Source organism: Melospiza melodia, chromosome 9 (genome assembly GCF_035770615.1).
Source record: "Melospiza melodia melodia isolate bMelMel2 chromosome 9, bMelMel2.pri, whole genome shotgun sequence".
Classification (NCBI taxonomy): Eukaryota; Metazoa; Chordata; class Aves; order Passeriformes; family Passerellidae; genus Melospiza; species Melospiza melodia.
In genome coordinates this window covers 36,369,272-36,386,862 of record NC_086202.1, presented here as the reverse complement: position 1 = coordinate 36,386,862, position 17,591 = coordinate 36,369,272, and the positions used below count along the sequence as shown (strand labels likewise).

Below are 17,591 nucleotides of genomic sequence, written 5' to 3'. Positions count from 1 at the left end.
CATGACTCATCCTGCCCGGCCCTACGTCGCGCTTCCTGTCCTGTTCGGGCTCTCGTCACCGCCCCTCGCTGCTTTCCCGCACGCCGATTCGTCAAATCGGCCAAACGCCGCTCAAACACCGCCCTCGGCGCCAGTGGGACCAGCTCGAGTGCTCTGAGAGCTAAGGCGGGGCATCGGGAGCGGAGCGGAGCGGCGGCGGCGGCGGCGGCGGCACCGGCACCCGGAGCTCGGAGGCAGCTGCAGCCCAGGTGGGACCCGCGGTCGGTGCTACCCCAGCTCGGGGCTCGCTGAGGGCGGAGGGGGCCGCGGTGAGGGCCGGGGGGCTTCTGGCGAGTTCCTTGTGCCGGCTTCCCCCGTTCACAGGCAGGGACCCACAGCGACTGTGCCGGCGGTCGGTTTTCCCCGGGCTCCAAGGCGCCGGGGCAGGCAGTAATGCGGGGCACATAGTCAGCAGCCCGGGGCTGCTGCTTCTTGCCCCTCGGCAGGCGGACTCCGAGCCGCAGCTGCCCCGGGCCAGCAGCAGCCGACAGCTCGCAGGCCGGGCGAGGGGCCGTCATGGGGCGACCGGGCCGGGGGGAAGAGGAGAGGCACAGAGCGGTTTTGGTGGCACCGAGTACCTGGCCTGGCCCAGGTCACTCCAAGAATCCCTTCCACCATTCACTGCAGCATTACCCGGCCCCATAGCGGCTCCGGCTCCGCGGGCAGGCGTCTCCAGGAATTCTGAATGGGCAAAATGGGAGCGAGGGACAGGAGGCAGCTGGTGCCAGTGGGTGAAATGGCTTTGCTGTCAGCTGGCAAGGAGAGGAGGGAGGAAAAAGTGCTGCAAAGTAAAGGGGAGAAAAAGAGGGACAAGGCTGCAGCGGTGGCAGGCGGCTGGGATTTCCATGGGGCAGGCTGGCATTTTGCTTTCCAGCTCTGTGGGAGGAAAGAAAAGAACTGCGAAGTCCATTTACGAAAAGAGGGGAGGAATAGCAGGTGGTGGAAATCGATGAGAATTGGGATTCATTTGATCTGCTTGAACCAGAAAGGCTCCGTGGGGGGCGAGGGGGTGCTGCTGTCCCGAAAAACCCGCGCTAAGGAAAAGGGACCCAGACCGAAGGGCCTGGAGGAGAACGTTTATTACACTGTGGGCGCTATCTGAGGGCGCTCGCCTCCCACACTGCTGCTGCACACGGCCCTTCCCTTACCCGGTGCACACGGCCCTTCGCTTACCCGCTCCCGCTGCACACGGCCCTTGTCTTTCCCGCTCCCGCCCCTCCCCTCGCTGCTTCCCCACACGCTGGCGGTGAAATCGGCCCAACCCCTCCCACACCGCCCCGGGCTCTGAGTTATGCCGGGATGGGCGGGCATAATGGTTCCTTTACTTCCGGAGCTGCGGCGGTGCCTGGCGAGGCGATGGCGGAGCTCGGAGGGGGCTCCAGCCCAGGTGGGACCGCGGTCGGTGCTGCCCAGCTCGGGGCTCGTTGCGGGCAGAGGGGGCCGCGGTGAGGGCCGGGGGGCTTCTGGCGAGTTCCTGGTGCCGGCTTCCCCCGTGTTCACAGGCAGGGACCCACAGCGGCTGGGCCGGCTGCGTTAGAATTTAGTCCCAGCCTTTTCTTGCCTCCTCCATTCTCCTCCCTTCTTTTCTCTTTTCGAATCTGAAGACGCCTCAGCTGTCTCCCTGTTTCCTTCCACTCTTACCTTCCATGTCCTGTTTCCCAGACCTTGTTCTTTCCTTAGAAAACCCTTGAAAACCCGTTTCCCACTTAAGGCTTTGTTGTATCTTTGTTTTTCTGCCTTCTGTGTGCTCTGGGTCTGGCTTTGAGGAGCACACCCTGCTCCCTCTGCTCCAGAAACCAGCCTTGCAGTTATCCCAATCTCTTGCTGCTGAGGGCTCCCTTAGGCTCTTGCTGAAATGAAAAATATCCAGGAAGCTTTTCCTGCCTTGAGGTTGGAATGGTTTCTGCAATTCCTTGAGGTGTGAGCATGATGGTTAAAACTCCACTGTGCAAATGAAGGTTTTTCCCTTCTTTCCCCCACTCCATGCTTCAGCCCCTCCCTTATTTTGTCATCTCAGCAACTGCTAAGGAAACCTATCTAATCTTGTCAATTGGCAATGGAACTGCTCTTCAGTTCGGTTTTAAAGTCAGGCTCTGCCCATGCTAATGATTTGAATTTTGGATGAAGTTGTTAGTGCTTAACAAGCTCTGTGCTGCTTTAAAGCCTTTCTCCAAGTTTTAAAGAGTGACCCTGGCAGGGAGTGCAGGAGCCTTGTGCACTCCTTGTTTAGAAATGGAGTGCATTAAACCAGGTTCCTCTAAAAGTCATCTCGAGTCAGTGAAATGGAGGCACTGGAATTCCTTTGGGCAATGGTCCATTTAGGATAGAGCCACAGTGCCAGAAGCTGTTTGTCTGATGGTCAGTCTGATCAGTGCAGGGCCAGCCCCTCTAGAAATGCATGAGCCAAGCCCAGCAAGGAGAGGAAAAGACCCAAGCTGAGCTGAGAGAGCTGGAGAGATGAAATGCCACAGATGTGCCTGGAGCATGGCCCTCCCCAGCAGCTTTTCTTACAGTTCAGTGTTCAAAAAGCTAAAAGCTGATGCTCAGGACTTTGGGATCAGGCTTGTAACTGCAGAGGGGATGAGCTCCCTTACTGGAACTCAGGCAGTGGAGTGCTACAAGCCTGCAGCCAGATTGCTTCTCCTTCAGCTTAAATTCAGTGGGGTTTTTTTGTTTTGTTGGTTTGGGGGTTTTTTTGTTTGTTTGGGTTTTGGTTTTTTTTGTTTCTGTTTTTGTGTTTGTTTGTTTGTTTTTCTTTGAAAGTATTCTTAGAGGTGCTACAATTGAAAGAAGACAACAGAAATAGGCTGGAGCACCACTGACACAGTAATTGATATTTTACTGTTCCTCTTTTCCCTTTAAAATATATGTACATAACATGAACTTTTTAACTCTGTGGCTTGGGAGAAACAGAGTTGGCTTTTTTCCCTTTGTGTGGAAGAGATATGCAAGTCCTGAGACCCTGGGCCAATGCTCCCTGCATTTTATTTATGTTTTCGTGATTGAACAAGTGGCAGGTGAGATTGACAAGGAAGATTGTCGCGTTCTGTCCCAGTGAACGGGTGACACGGTGATTTTAAAGTGCAAAATAACCAACAAAGGCACAAGAGATTTGCAATAACAAATCAACAAACGCAGTTTTATTGAAATAACCACCACAGAAATGCTTTGGTGAAGGGAATCAGGGAAAAAAGGAGAAGATAAGGCAAAGAGGTAGGAAAGGATGGGAGTTGGGTATAGCTACCGGAACGTGATGCTGCTTTTCTCCTTCGAGGTGCAGCCGTGGAAAGCTCACCAGGCCACGTCCAGGGGGATCTCGAAAGGCAAGGCTGACCAGGACCTCAGTTATACTGCCTTTTATTGGGGGGAAGGGGAGCCGAAACCAAGATCTTGTGGGGGTGAAAGAACAGGGGGTACACAAACCCCAGCCAGGCAGCAGGCACCGTTGTTTTCATGGCCCAGTGCTCGCACCTGTGCTTACTCTGGGCAGCTTTCCCCTTCCCCCCAGTGCACACCTGCCCCTAGTTGGAGGGTTCAGTCCCAGTCTTTGGAAGAAGGTACGAGGGGCTTTCCTTGCACAGGGGTCTCTTGTCTCGGTTCCTTTATGACAAGGCTCACATCTCTGCTTGTCTGTCACAATGGTTGAAGGCAGACGAGAGGGGTCTTGTCTTGGAGGAGGGACCGCCCCAGAGCTCAGACCAGCCAGACCAGGAGGTGGGGAGAAAGTCCAGGTCCATTGTTCAGGAAAGGGCAGAATGCCCCCTTCAAGTTCAGCGTGGCGTGTTCTGCGAACAACACCTGTGGAAACAGTGAGCTGAGGAGTGCATGACTTCCCTCTCCCCACCGGCTCCACAGTTTTTAACTTTCTGGTGGTCTTTTCTTCATGACAATTGTGAGGCAAAAATTAAGGATATTTTGGGCAGACTCTCACGAAGATACAACTCAGGAGCTCCCTGGGCAGCAGCCTCCAAGCTCTTTGGGTGATGCAAAGAGCAGTAGGGTGTGAAGACTGCTTTCCAGTGCAAGATTAATCCATAATAACCTGCTCACTGACATCAAAGTCGCTTCTCAAAAGCCACTTGTTATTTCCTGAAGTGCAGGAGCTGGAGGTTTTGACAAAGTCGGGGCAGAATGATGAAGAATATTCCTGTCAGATTTCTCCTTCTCTCCTTGTGCCAGCAAGAGAAACCCATCCTCGTTCAGGGTTCCTGTGTGACAGTGTGTAGTTTTCCCAGTTGGGTTTTCTCTCCTGACAGTTGTCTTGCCTCTTCAAGAGCACAACACGCAGTTCTGCTGATTCAGTCTCTCTGGGAGAGATCCTGGGAACACTGGGAGGGAACTGGGAGGGAGAGTGGGAGCAGCGGGAGTGAGCAGGAAGGAGCACTGGGAGGGATATCAGGAGCCCTGGGAGGGAACAGTGCTCCCAGCTCCTGCCCGGTGCTCTCCCCATCCCTGCCGGGGCTTGCCAGGAAGAGGAATACTGGCAGGGAGCTGGGAGGGAACTCCTCAGCACTGTGCAGGGGCAGCAGCCCCAGGGGTGACCAGTGAGTCGGCACAAGTGCCCCAAATTCCCCCACAGAGCCCCCAGAAATGGGGCATTACAAGGAGTAAAGGGATTTAAATGGAGGAGGGGAAGCTTTTCTGTAATTGTGTATTGAACTGGGGAGGATCCCCATTCACCTGTGATTTGAAGGGTCTCAATTGAAGGAAAACACACCTTTTTCATTATTTAGGTTACTCCCTTGGCAGGCAGTCACTGCTTTCCATGATTTTCATGTTTAAATGGAAGGAGAAACCCTTTATGGTGCTGTTTGAATTGAGGGAAAGAGCCCCATTTTCATCATCTTGAGGTTCAAACTGAGAGCAAGCACGGCTGTGCCCGATCTGAAAGGGCTTCCCTTGAGAGGAACCTCTTGATGTGCCACTGTAAGAGTTCCATCGAGGGGGACCCTCCATTTGAAGGGGCCTTCACAGATGAAAAAGGTGTCCTAAAGCCCCCAGGATGGTTTTAGTTGAGGGAAGTTGAAAAGGGAAACTCTATTTCCCCTATTTTTAGGAGACTAAATTGAGGGAAATCCCCTTCTGTGGGAATAACTGGGCTGTGTCTGTTTGCCACAGAGTAGGAGCAGCCTTGCCCTCAGCAGGTCACAGCCTTGTCCCATAAGGATGTGTCACAAAAGGGTCAGGAAAGACCACAGGACCTCAGCTCAGATGAGGCTTTTGACAGAGCCCAGAGATCTCATCCTGGAACTCTGGAAACACAGGAAAATCACGAGACAGCCCTAGGTCAGGGCACAGCAACCCTGCTGGAACAAGAAAAGGGACTAAAGGCTGAGCAGGCAGTGCAGGGAACGGCTGCAGACAGCCTGTTCAAAGAGATGCATCTGCAGCTGGAGAGCAAAACAGAGAGATCCCAAAGTGACACCATGGCTTGTGGATAGTCACACAAAGTTTATGAAAAGCCAGTTATAAATAAGGTAGTGGTGTCTTATGCATAATGTCTGTTATAAAAATGAGGGAACTCACATGATGGAACCCATATATCAACAGTGACTGTCTCAGGAATTTGACATGATATTCTTCCAGCATTCCTCTGTCCATGGCAATGAAACACTGAACAGCTTACCATGGATAACAGCCATAATGCAGAGCAACCACCCACTCTCCTGTGTTATCTGTGGAAGATAAACCAGAAGAGATCACAATCAATGATCCTGTCAGGCAGTGCAGCACTGACACCTGTGCAGTCTGTGAGAGGATCAAGGGCTCAACAAACTGTATCTTCTTCTATCCAAAGCAGGTGTTAATCAGTGTTCCAGTTGGATCTGTCTTACCTCTAGAAGGAAATAACTCCATCTTGCAATGTAAACAAACATATTTAAACAAAATTAATATAGGACTTAAAATAATTGGAATGGAATTATTGCAGTAGCAGTAGAGTACACTTAAGAGAACTTAAAGTTAACATCTTTAATACTGAATAAAAACTCATCTTAAAGAAATTAGAATAGAACATGAAATGGCTTAAAGTGAAGACTTAAATTTGACCTTGTCCAAACTCAGCAACACTCAAACCTGACAGAAATCCACCTTGACATAAATGACTCTTAACAAAATTAACTCAATAGAGCAATAAAGCATAACTTAACATTTTCCAGATCTAACTTTGCTTAATCTTAGCAACACTAAAATCACATTCAAATAAAACATAACTGAACTAACAATCAGTATCCTTAAAAGTTCTGGGTACTACAATATGTAACTTATGTTCTGGGTACTACAATATGTAAGGTGCTGAAAATGTGAACCAAGTGTGGCTGAAATAGTGGCCTGATGGATTTACTGGAGGGATTAGAGAAGTGTGATCAAATACATTGACCCTGTGTAATTCAACATTGAGAAAAACTCATGGTAGCTGCAAATTTTAAGGGACCATACATTTACTAGGACTTTTTAAAGTGCAGTTGTACTGAAAGATACAACAACGTAGAATTTGGCAGTGTGCAACAAACCGGGAGCTTCTCAAGAATGTATTTAGTGTAATAGCATATGGTAAATGTTATCCGCATTTCTGTTAAAGAAATTAGGTTGTGTTATGCTGCACATAATAATAATGAGGCACTGTATTGACCACTTTGAATCTCTCCAGTAACAATTGTCAGAGAAATCAGAGTCCACGAAAAACACAAGATTAACTTTAAGAAAGCATCTCAACATATTTTTACGGTGCGTGAGGCTTCAGTAGCCAGGGGCAGTCCGAGCCCTTCCGGCAGAGGCCGGGGGTTCGCCCCGCCGCACGGGGGAGCCACGGGGGCGGAGTGAGTTCGCCCGGGGCCAAGCGGCGCCGGGCAAAGCGGAGCCCCGGGAGCGAGGAACGCTCCGGCGGCAGCGAGGGAAAAGCCGCGCCGGGCAAAGCGGAGCCCCGGGAGCGAGGAACGCCCCGCCGGCGGCAGCAGCGAGGGAAAAGCCGCGCCGGGCAAAGCGGAGCCCCGGGAGCGAGGAACGCCCCGCCGGCGGCAGCAGCGAGGGAAAAGCCGCGCCGGGCAAAGCGGAGCCCCGGGAGCGAGGAACGCCCCGCCGGCGGCAGCAGCGAGGGAAAAGCCGCGCCGGGCAAAGCGGAGCCCCGGGAGCGAGGAACGCCCCGCCGGCGGCAGCAGCTAGCGGCGGCGCCGCGCCAGCTGGGACCCGCCCCGGCTGAGGCGGGACGGGATGGCCGCAGCGCTTCCGAGCCGCGATTGGCTGCCCTCCCTCCCGCTGATTGGTCAGATTAGGCGGAAATCTCTGACTCACCGACGCTCCCTACAATCCCCCATCCCACCGCCGCCCTATTACCCTGTCGGGAGCGGAGCGGCAGTGGTCACCCGTCCGTATCATGGCAGAGCAGTGGCGGCACCCGGAGCCCGGCGAGGCGGCGGTGGCGGGGTTCGGAAGCGGCTCCAGCACAGGTGTGCGGTCGGTAGTGTCTCGCAGCTGGCGGAGGAGGCTGCGGTGAGGGGGGGGCGCTGGGGGTTGTGGTGAATTCCTTGTGCCAGGTTGCCCCATTCACAGGTAAGGTATATAGAATTCACTGGTTTTGAAAGGTGAATAATAATAATAATAATGTTTTTAATAGTAATAGGATAAAAAGGGACAATATTTCCAGCGCTGGGTGCTCCTGGTCAACTGCGAAAGAGCACACGGGGTTATACTGATGATGTTCTGTTTGTACTGTTAGCTCGCTGAGGTACATGCGTATTCATGTGCTTAATGCGTTATTCAGACCTTCTTTCAAATTTTCTTATGTTCTGGGAACTCCTTTGTCTGACTGCTTCACACTCTTATCTGCATGACATCCTGGGTGTCAGGTGAATATATTTTATTTCTTCTTGTGTCTCAGTTCTGATGTTTCACATCCTCTGATAAAATTTTAGTATGTTCTCCATAATTTTAACATGGTATTCTATGATTGTCCTCCGGTACTGTGGTTTCTGTCACTGTTATTTTATCTTTTGGTCAGGTTGGTCAGTGGATGGCCTTACACTGTTTTTAGTCACACAAAACCTTTTTTCACATCTGATGTTTTGCTAAGGTCTGTAACACAGTACATTTATCACACTATTATTTTCTTAAGTGATACTTAGCTGTTGATTGCACTACTATGTCTTTGATCAATACAGTGTTTACTTAAGCTGATAGTTTATATTATATTAGCATCCAGCTAGAAAGAGTTATAATTGATACTATATCTAAGTCATTATAATCACTAATAACATGCATAGGTTAACACATAAACGTGAAAGCCAAAATTATGGGGTCGTTTTTCCCACAGGCAGGGAGCTGGGCTGCAGCGTCTGCAGAGCCACCGGGGCACCGTAGAGCTCCTGGAGGCTGCGCTTGTGTCTGGGCAGCGGGGACAGCGCAGCCACAGCTCTGCTCCCTGGGCGTGGGCTGAGCAGATTGCAGGGCCGGCTCTGCTTCTGGCAGCCAGCAGCTCTTTCCTGTTCCAGGCAAACGGTTCAGGTGCCATCCCGTGGGCACGGCGGTGCTGGTTCTGCTGCTCCTGGTGCTGGCGCTGGCTTTGGGGGCGGCCGTGGCTGTGCTGGCAGGTAAGGGAGGGGCAGCAGCCTGGGCCCAGCCCCTTGAGGCAGAGCGGGCTCCCTGCTCCCTGCGCAGGGGAATCCTCCGAGCTTCTCCCCTTCCCCCTGCAGCACCACAGGTTCCAGTCACACCTGCGACTCCGCCATCAGTTCTGGGCTGTCCCTTTGACTGGGTTGGGTACAAGGGGTTCTACTACAACTTGTCAAGGGATTACAGCACGTGGGAGCAGGCTCAGGAACGGTGCTCCAAGCTGAACGCCTCCCTGGCCATTGTCAAGGATGAGGAGGCCTTGGTGAGTGAGGGGCTGCGGGCGGTGTGGGGTGGCTGAGGGCAGCCTGGGGGCGCTCCTGGGCCGGGCCCTTGCAGGGAAGGAGCCCCGGCGTGCGGGGGCAGCCCCGGGCACGTGTCCCCCCGAGGGGCCGGGGCAGCTCCCACTCCTCTCTCCTGGGCAGGAGTTGCTCTTCCGCCTCTGTGGGAACGGCGATTTCTGGCTCGGGCTGCGCAGACGGGGCGAGCGCCTGCAGTGGTTGGACAACAGCAGCTACAGCTTCCCGTGAGTGCTGTGGAGCCGGGCAGGGCCTGGGGGCACAGGGGCACAAGGGCTTCCCCTGGCAGCCAGCGCTGCCTCTGCTCCTCCCTGCAGGGATTATGTCCACGGTGATTCTGAGTGTGTGTACCTGGCTGACAAGAGATTGAAGACTGGGAACTGCTCCGAGAAGCGGCCATATGTCTGCAGCAAGCCCGAAGGTCCCCTGTAACAGCAGCTGCGCAAAGGACCTTCTCCACATTGGGCAATGCCAGGGAGCTCAGCTTCATCGCTGAGCCCAGCACAGCGCTGTCCTTCCTTAGCTGCACCCTGTGCCTTGCACTTCCTCTCAGGGTCACCTCAGTGCCAACGCTGGGCTGGGGCTGCAAAGGAAAAGTCTCTGCAATCCATCCTTCCACTGATGCTGCCTGCAGTGAGTGCAATACCCTCATTATGTGTGAGAAATAGGGCTCAGTATTTACACTTTTTATAAAAAGTTTTTTAAGCATTAAAATCCTGCCTTGGGGTGCTTGGCTATTAGCACACAGTTAATTTAAACTGTGTTCTTTATGTACGGTTACATTTTAGAGCTATGTGGATATTTATAAGAATATATAGATGTTCAAACATTGCTGTGGTTTACAATGTTCTTTTGTTTCATTTTAACCTTTGATTTGTGTTCATGCTCTATTGTTGTATAAAATAATATGTTGGTTTTTTTTTATCGTGGTTCTGTCTTGTATTTTCACTCCCTGATAACAACAGTCAATAAATTATTTTTTTCGGTGCCCTGGTTTCTGTTTACTAATCTTGTCTTTTTGATAAGAAAGTCCCTAAATGTGGGGAATCACTTATTTATTTTACACCATTTTCTGAGTTAGTTACATGAGAAAATCATTCCAACATTTCACAGTCTCTATTATGCTATGGTCTAAGATAGTGTCTATGACACCTCTATTTGTAAAAGCTATAGCGTGCATATATAATCTGACAGGTCATACTATATCAAAAGCAGCAATTACAATTTGTACTGTATCAGGATTTTTGTGATCAATAATAACTTGCAAAACAAAAGTTAATACATAAATGTGAAAGCCATTAGGTATATTTGTTATTTACAACATTATACAGCAAGCTCAAATGGGAAATCCAAATCGCCCTGGGCTCCTGGAAATCATCACGAACTGGACTGTCCTTGGAAGATGTGAGAAACGACCCTCATTTCAAGATTTTTGAAGGATTATTAAACCTTAACAAAAAAATACAACAATGGACTGAATAAGGAAAAATTACAGCTCTGGGGGTCTCTGGGATTGTCAGCCACAGCTCGTTTACAAAATGGATGCTCTGCCTTTCTGCTGGAAGAAAAAGAGCAGCCAGAAGCATTGAGAGGAGGAGAAGTTGTCAGTTTGTCGTGATATGGGAGGGGGATGCTCAGAAAGCTGCTCTGTCTTTTGGAGATCTCTCTCTTCCCACCACAGGATAGAAAACAGTTGCTTTCAAAAGAAAAGACCCAGAAGGGGGAAGGGGGAAAGAGCTTTTCCATCCTTTTATCTGGAGACTGGGATTTGCAGCCTGGAGGCTCAAGTTACTTAAAGGGCCAGGCTGGAGGGCACAGGGAGCACTGCTACCCCCAGAAAAAAAAGGGAAAGGGCTGAGGAAATCCGTCTCCAAACCTCTCGGCCCACTAACCATACCGTATTTTTATTAGTGCATGAACCTTCTGATTGCTGAGTGTCGTGGGTTGACAGCCTTTATCCCAATATCGTGTGTTGTGTCTGGCAGCTGTGCCTTTTCTCTCTTCCACCCCCCCGGCCGTCTTGCTGCGGCGGGGCGGGGAAGAGAGGGGGGGAGTGTTTGACCAGGCCTTTTTGGCTTTTGGCTTTTTGCTGCTTGGCTTGGCTAGCCGCTTTGCTTGCTTGCTTTCTGCTTTTTGCGCTGTTTTTTTTCTTTTTTTTTGTTCCCTCTTTCTTACCCTCCCCTGAAAATACTGGACCGGCTCCGGACCTGACCTGAGACGTCCAGGACACCTGGAGCTTGCAAGAGAAGCTTGACGCCCTCACCATACACAGTCTGTTTCTTTCCTTTTCTTGTGTTGGGGAGTGTTCTTTTGTTACTTGTAAATAAATAGGTTTTGTTTTCCACTTTGCTCCTCCAAGAAATTCCTTCCCGAACCCGGTGTTGGGGGAGGGGTGGTTGGAGGTTTGTTTTGTTTGGGGGGCTCCCTTTTGGAGATTTCCCCTAATTTGTCCTAAACCAGGACACTGAGTTTAATTGTTTCCTAAAGGGGTGCTGATGCAGCTCAGGGTCCTGGGAAGGCTTTTTGCTAAAAAGAATGGTGGGGTGGCTGGAAGAGGGGGGCCCTTCACGTGTCATTCTGGAAGTGATCTGCGCATTGCAGTGGGATCTCACGGTGGCACATCAAGAGGTTCCTCTCGAGGGAAGCCCTTTAAAACCAGGGACAGTGGTGTTTCCCCTCAGTTTGAACCTTGAGATGATGAAAGTGGGGCTCTTTCCCTCAATTCAAACAGCACCATAAAGGTATTTTCCTTCCATTTAAACACAAAAACAGTGGAAAACTGATTCCCAGTCAACTGAAACACTGAAAATCATGAAGAAGCTGTATTTTCCTTCAACTGAGACCGTGGAAATCGGAGGTGAAGGGGGATCCTCCCCAATTCAAGCAGACAATTATGGAAAAGACGTTGCTGCCCTCAAGTTAATCCCCTTTTGTCCCTGTAACCCCCCCATTTTTGGAGGCGCTGGGGAGGGACTGGGGGCACTTCCCCCTCCTCACTGGGGGGAATTTAGTCCGTTTAGTGCCGGGAAGGAGCGGGACAAGCTCCGGGCGGGCGAATCCCGTTGGGAAGCCGGGGTTTGGGCCGGCAGTGTGTCCGAGCTGCGGAGGGCAGCGGGGAGAGCCGGCCCATGGCCAGGAGTGAGGAACCCACCGGGAGGGAAGGAAATGAAATAGAACAGAATGAAGTGCGATAGAAGAGCCGCGCCTAGCGAGGGTCTCCGTGTCGCTGAAAGAGCCACACCGAGAGACTGCCGGGGTGGCGGTGGCGCTGAAAGAAAGGCTGGCATTACACAGAGAATGGTGTAAAGTGTCACAAAGGTCCTGCACCAGCCCTGGCCGCTGCCCCGTGTCACTGGGAGAGCTTCCAGCGCTGCTGGATCCGGCGGGCGCGGCACAGGCACTGCCGGGGCATCGCTCGGTGCCTGGAGCTTTTGCCATCCATCCCCAGGGATAAACTGAGCCCAGCCGGCAGCGACCTCCGCAGTGGCCCGGGGGATGGGGGCTACAGGCCGATCTCTTAGAGATCAGGACCAGCATCTTGGTCTTTTATTTTTTACCATATTAGGGGGCTGAGGGGTTTTTTTTCTCTCGCAGTAGCTCCTTGTCCTTTCCCCCGTGGGCAGCAGCCCCGTATGCCGGTTTTCCTTCTCTGGAGACAAGCTCCCACTGTCCCCAGCCCCTGGGTCCCCTCCCCGGGTGAGTCCCCCCGGTCGCTGTCGTGCTGTGGCGGGGGCAGGAAGCTCCGGCCCCGCCGCCAGCTCGCACCACACCGGGCCAGCGGCAGCGGGCAGAGATGCTCTGGCTTCCTGTCGCCTCCCCCGCGTCCCCAAGCCAGTGCCACCACCCCCGTGTCCCCATCCTGTGTCCCCCGGGCTCTGCCGTGGCATGGAGGACGAGAACGGCTACGTGATCTTAGAGCGAGGGGACAAGCGGGGCTCTGCGGGGAGATGCCCGGCCCGGCAGGGTGCAGGTACTGGGGGGTCCTGTCCGCTGGGCCCCCCCGATCTTTGGGGGAGAGGAACTGGAGGGGGGCGGGTGTGGGCTGAAGGCACCCAGGAGTCACCAAGAGCTGCCCAGGGTGGGGAAAGTGAGGCACGGCTCGAGGGGGGCGGGTCTGGGGGGCTTTTCTTGATGCTGTGGTTGTCTGTCCCCAAAAGATGGAGCAGAGGGGTTTTTGGGGTCACCCAACTCCTCGTTCCCCTGTGCAGGGGGAGTCTCGCTGAGTTGCTTTGCCCCAGGGCTTCCTGCCTTGGTCTCTGGGGGTTCGGGGAGGCGACAGGCGCTCCTGAGCTCTTTTTCCCATATCCCTTCCCCAGCAGCCGGATCTGGCTATCAAGGATCCCAGAGGGTCCCCGCAGCATCCCCCTGCTGTCCCCGCCGCCTCCTCGTGGCCCTGACGGCCGGCCTGGCGCTGTCCCTCCTGCTCTGCCGTGAGTTTGGGGGTGGCAGAGGGCTCCGGGCGCCCCTTCCCAGCCCAGCCCAGCCCCGATTTCCCTGACCGGGCTCGGCATCCCCCTCTCGCAGTCTCCTGGTGTGTGGCACAGCAGTGGCCGTCCGAGGGGACCGCAGGCTACGGGAACGCCTCTCTGGGAACTGCCCGTTCGGGCTGGGACGGCGTGCTCAGGGAGATGCGGAGGGTCCTGTGCCCGCCCCGAGGTAACACAACCCCCGGGGGGCTCCTTGGGGCCTCCCCCCGGTAAAGAGCGGCCGGAGATGCCCTCAACCGCCGGGACCCGCCCGTGTGCCCGCAGAGAGCGAGGGGTGCCGGCTGTGCGCCGTGGGCTGGAGGCTGCTCGGGGCCAAGTGCTACTGGATTTCCGACGGCATGAACCCCTGGAACAGGAGCCGGGCGGACTGCAGGGACCGGGGCTCCGAGCTGCTGATGCCCTGGGATCAGGATGAGCTGGTGAAGGAAGGGAATGATGGGGGTGCTGGATGTGACTGTACCCAGGGGGCTGGTGCTGCCGGAGGGGCTGGGCCACCCATGCAAGGGTGAGGGGCTTCCCAAAATCCTGAACTCGGCCCAGCCATGGAAGGGTGAGGGACTTGCCAAAATCCCGAGTTCAGCGCACCCATGCAAGGGTGAGGGGCTTCCCAAAATCCTGAGCTCAGCCCCCTCTCTGTGTCCAAGCCCCCACCCCAGTGCCTGTGGCAGAGTGAGAGGGACACGGGTGGGGCTCCGATCCTCCGATTTTGGTCCCCATTTTGGGGTGACCTCAACAGCGCCATCATCACTTCTCCTTTCCCGGGTCAGGAGTTCCTAAACGAAAGCCTTCAGAATCCCACCCGGCACTTCTGGATCGGCCTCTCGGTGCCTGTGGCCGGCACGGGCTGGACGTGGGAGAACGGCTCCGACCTCGACCAGGAGCGGTGAGCGCTGGGGGTCGGCAGGGCACCCCATTGTGCCCAGGGCCACCCCATTGTTCCCGAGGGACCCCCGAGGGTGACACGGGCTCCTTCCTGCCTCACCCGCAGGTTCCAGCTGGAGCTCGGGAAGGCGCCTGGATCCTGCGGAACGCTCAAGGGAAATGGGATCAGCCCTCAGAGCTGCGACACGACCCTGCAGTGGATCTGCCAGAAAGAATCGGTCGAGATCTGAGCCTCCGTTGCGCCCCAAAACCGGCGTTAATGCGGGAAAAATCCCGATTCCCGCGGTGCCAGCAGCCCCCGGGGATGGGCAGAGCCGCAGCCCGTGGAAGTGCCCCCGAGGCGGGCGATGTAGGAAAGAAATCGACTAAAAACCGAATAAAACCTTATAGTATCTTGGAGAATTGCACTTTTGGGGCGAACATTGGGAAGAGGGAGGGAGAAAGGGAGAAACGTGGTGTTTTAAGGGGTGTTTTAGCACAGGGATGATCCCAGATTCAGCTGGAGGGGCGGAACGTAAGACTGACGGTCCGCAGTGTCCCTGCTCATGTCCCCTGTGCTCCCCGCCGTGTCCCTGTCGTGTCGCCCGTGTCGGGGGCACTTTAGAAAAGGGGATCCAAGGAGAGCCACAGCCGCCGGTCCTGGCAGCTTTTGTCTGGGAGCAATCCTCGGATATTCCCGATTTTAGGAGGCGTTATCCCCCCTTCGGCACCCGCGGCCTCCGAGCCCGTGCTGGCCTGTGCAGAGAACCAAGGACAACCAAACAGCGATTAATTAGCTAAATGAACGGCGCCTAATTAGCGGGTAGGAGAGGTGAGGCCCCAGGGCTGCTCTCCTCTCGGAGGTGGTGCCGCTCCACGCACAGGGCTGGGAAAGCCGGGCCCTGAGCTCTGCGAAACGAAATATCCCTTTTCAGATAAATCTGGAAATGTATCAATCGATCCGTCCCGTGGATCCCTTAAAATCCCCCAAATTTTAATGAATTTAACCCCGTACTATCACCATTGCCCCAAGCTCTGACTCCATCTCACCTTGGCGCCCCCCAGCTCTCACTTGAAGATACCAACCCTCCCCAAAATCCTTCCAAAATTCCAGAACCTGTCCAAAAATTAATCAAAATTCTTTTCCAGACCTCTCTGGCGGGGCCAAACCCGAGGATTTTCCCACCTGCTGCCCTCCCTGGAGCCCATTCCCGAGGGATGTTACGTGGGACAACGCTGCTGCTTTGCTTTCGGGGTGGGGATCCCCAGTTTGAGGAGGCTTTTGGGGGATTCCCGCTTTTTTCCAGAGGGTCTCCCCGCTTCTGGGGGTTTATCCCACCTCTGGGGGTCACAGAAGGGTTTGGAAGGGTTTGGGGACATGGCTGGGGACCCTGAGGGCAGGATGCTGGGAGAGGGGGGGCTGTTACTATAATTATCATCATCATCATCATCATCATTAGAATTATTATTAAATAAATATTATTAAATAATTATCATATAATTCTTATATTGTAAGAATTCTTATTCTTATAATTCTTATATAATAATAATTCTTATATAATAATAATTATTATTAAATAAACAAACAAACAATTAATAATAATAAAACCAGCGACTTATTATTATGTAATAATAATTATTATTCTGATGAAATCCTTTCTTCTATTTTTTTAGTATAGTTTTAATATAATATAGATCATAAAATAATATGATATATAAATAAAATATTAAAATATATATCTATATATAATCTATATATTATTTATATAATAATAATATAATATAATAATATATTATACTATAAAAATTATTATATTAATATTATAATATATTATTACTACTTATGATATATAATATAATTAATATTATTATATTCAATAATATAGACATTAATATTAATTACTAATCAATATTTAATCCTAATATAATTATTAATATAACATTAATATATTGATATAGTACAATATATTAATATAGTACTAATATCGTAATACGATATTAAAATATGAATATGAATATAATTAATAGTACTATTAATACAATATTCGACAAATTAAATATAAATATAAATACAAATATAAACAATAATAATGATAATGATAATAATGATGATTATGATGACAATAATAACAACAACAACAACAACAACAATAATAATAATAATAATAATAATAATAATAATAATAATAATAATAATAATAATAATAATAATAATAATATCTGCTGGGAAGGGCAGCTCCCTTCTGTGGGACAGCAGCCACCTTGGCACAGCCTCAGCACCAATCCCGACACCTGGGAGGAGAGGCCAAGCCACTCTGATATTTCAAATAATCATCTGAATAGTGGGAAAGCTGGTTTCTACCTGGGCTGTGTGACTGACCAAAATAAAATGGAAGTGTGTTCAGGGCCAGCCTGCCCCCCTTTGCTCTCGTGCCACTGCTGTCCCCTCACCCAAATGGCTCCAGTCCCTCCCTGGTGTGGCTTGTCCTCTCTAGCAAGGTATTCACAACAAGATATTCCCTTATACCTGTGTCTTTTAGCCATGATAAACACACCAAAATCTCTGTTTCCTTGGTGCTGATCTGCGCAGATTAGCAGTGATGCACCCGCAGAGACTCTTTTCAGGGCTGGAGGAACAAACAAAACTTCCTCTCATATTTCCTCCCTGAGGGTAGGATATCACTTAGAATGCATAAATATGGGTTTTTAAGCTGTTTTTCTTGAAGGCTGGGATCACTGGAGTTTGCAGAGTTTTTTTGCAGAGGGAAAGCCCAGCTCCTTTGGGGTTCTCTTGGGCAGATGATATTTTCTGAAAAATCCTTTCCTTAGGGTTTTTTCTCCTAAGAAGCTGAGAGGCCTCAGGAACAAAATGCAAACAATGGTTATCTGCTGCTGTGGAATGCAACAGGTGCATCTGTGATTGGTCTCATGTGGTTGTTTCTAACTAATGGCCAATCACAGTCAGCTGGCTCGGACTCTCCATCACACAAACCTTTGTTATCATTCCTTCCTTTTCTATTCTTAGCCAGCCTTCTGATGAAATCCTTTCTTCTATTCTTTTAGTATAGTTTTAATATAATGTGTGCTTGAGATAAAAGCAGTGTCTGCAGGTGTCACCTTGTGAGAGGTGGCAGCAGACAAACAGCCACCACCTGTAACACAGCCAACTCCAAGTGCCAGGAGATGGTGCTGCTGTGTCTGCTTCAAAAGAGTGCAGGAAACGTTAAAGTGTTAAAATTTTAAAAGTTGAATAGTAATAAAATGGTTAATAAGAAAATTTTAGGAGTGTAAAAATTTTAAA

The 17,591-nt window shown here is 51.5% G+C and overlaps 2 protein-coding genes across 2 annotated transcripts; both read left to right on the top strand.

Annotated features, from left to right (window-relative positions):
* The first annotated feature begins 1 nt into the window (after position 1).
* On the top strand, positions 2–9,936 carry LOC134422291 (C-type lectin domain family 2 member H-like). Its single transcript, XM_063164281.1, has 6 exons — positions 2–109; positions 161–248; positions 8,526–8,624; positions 8,727–8,908; positions 9,069–9,169; positions 9,260–9,936. The coding sequence occupies exons 1-6, from the start codon at positions 2–4 to the stop codon at positions 9,372–9,374; spliced, it is 693 nt and encodes a 230-aa protein (XP_063020351.1). The 3' UTR covers positions 9,375–9,936.
* A 2,756-nt stretch (positions 9,937–12,692) lies between these two features.
* LOC134422263 (killer cell lectin-like receptor subfamily B member 1B allele C) lies at positions 12,693–14,713 on the top strand. The gene is made up of 6 exons (XM_063164256.1): positions 12,693–12,912; positions 13,259–13,372; positions 13,467–13,598; positions 13,694–13,848; positions 14,197–14,312; positions 14,418–14,713. The coding sequence occupies exons 1-6, from the start codon at positions 12,828–12,830 to the stop codon at positions 14,539–14,541; spliced, it is 726 nt and encodes a 241-aa protein (XP_063020326.1). The 5' UTR covers positions 12,693–12,827; the 3' UTR covers positions 14,542–14,713.
* The last annotated feature ends 2,878 nt before the right edge of the window (positions 14,714–17,591 follow it).

Bases quoted from the DNA above. Each gene is read 5' to 3' on its own strand.
- LOC134422291 (XM_063164281.1), top strand. From the start codon at position 2: ATGACTCATCCTGCCCGGCCCTACGTCGCGCTTCCTGTCCTGTTCGGG. The intron at 8,909-9,068 runs GTGAGTGAGGGG...TCTCCTGGGCAG, and splicing joins TCAAGGATGAGGAGGCCTTG to GAGTTGCTCTTCCGCCTCTG. The intron at 9,170-9,259 runs GTGAGTGCTGTG...TCCTCCCTGCAG, and splicing joins AACAGCAGCTACAGCTTCCC to GGATTATGTCCACGGTGATT.
- LOC134422263 (XM_063164256.1), top strand. From the start codon at position 12,828: ATGGAGGACGAGAACGGCTACGTGATCTTAGAGCGAGGGGACAAGCGG. The intron at 12,913-13,258 runs GTACTGGGGGGT...TCCCTTCCCCAG, and splicing joins CCCGGCCCGGCAGGGTGCAG to CAGCCGGATCTGGCTATCAA. The intron at 13,849-14,196 runs GTGAAGGAAGGG...TTCCCGGGTCAG, and splicing joins CCTGGGATCAGGATGAGCTG to GAGTTCCTAAACGAAAGCCT.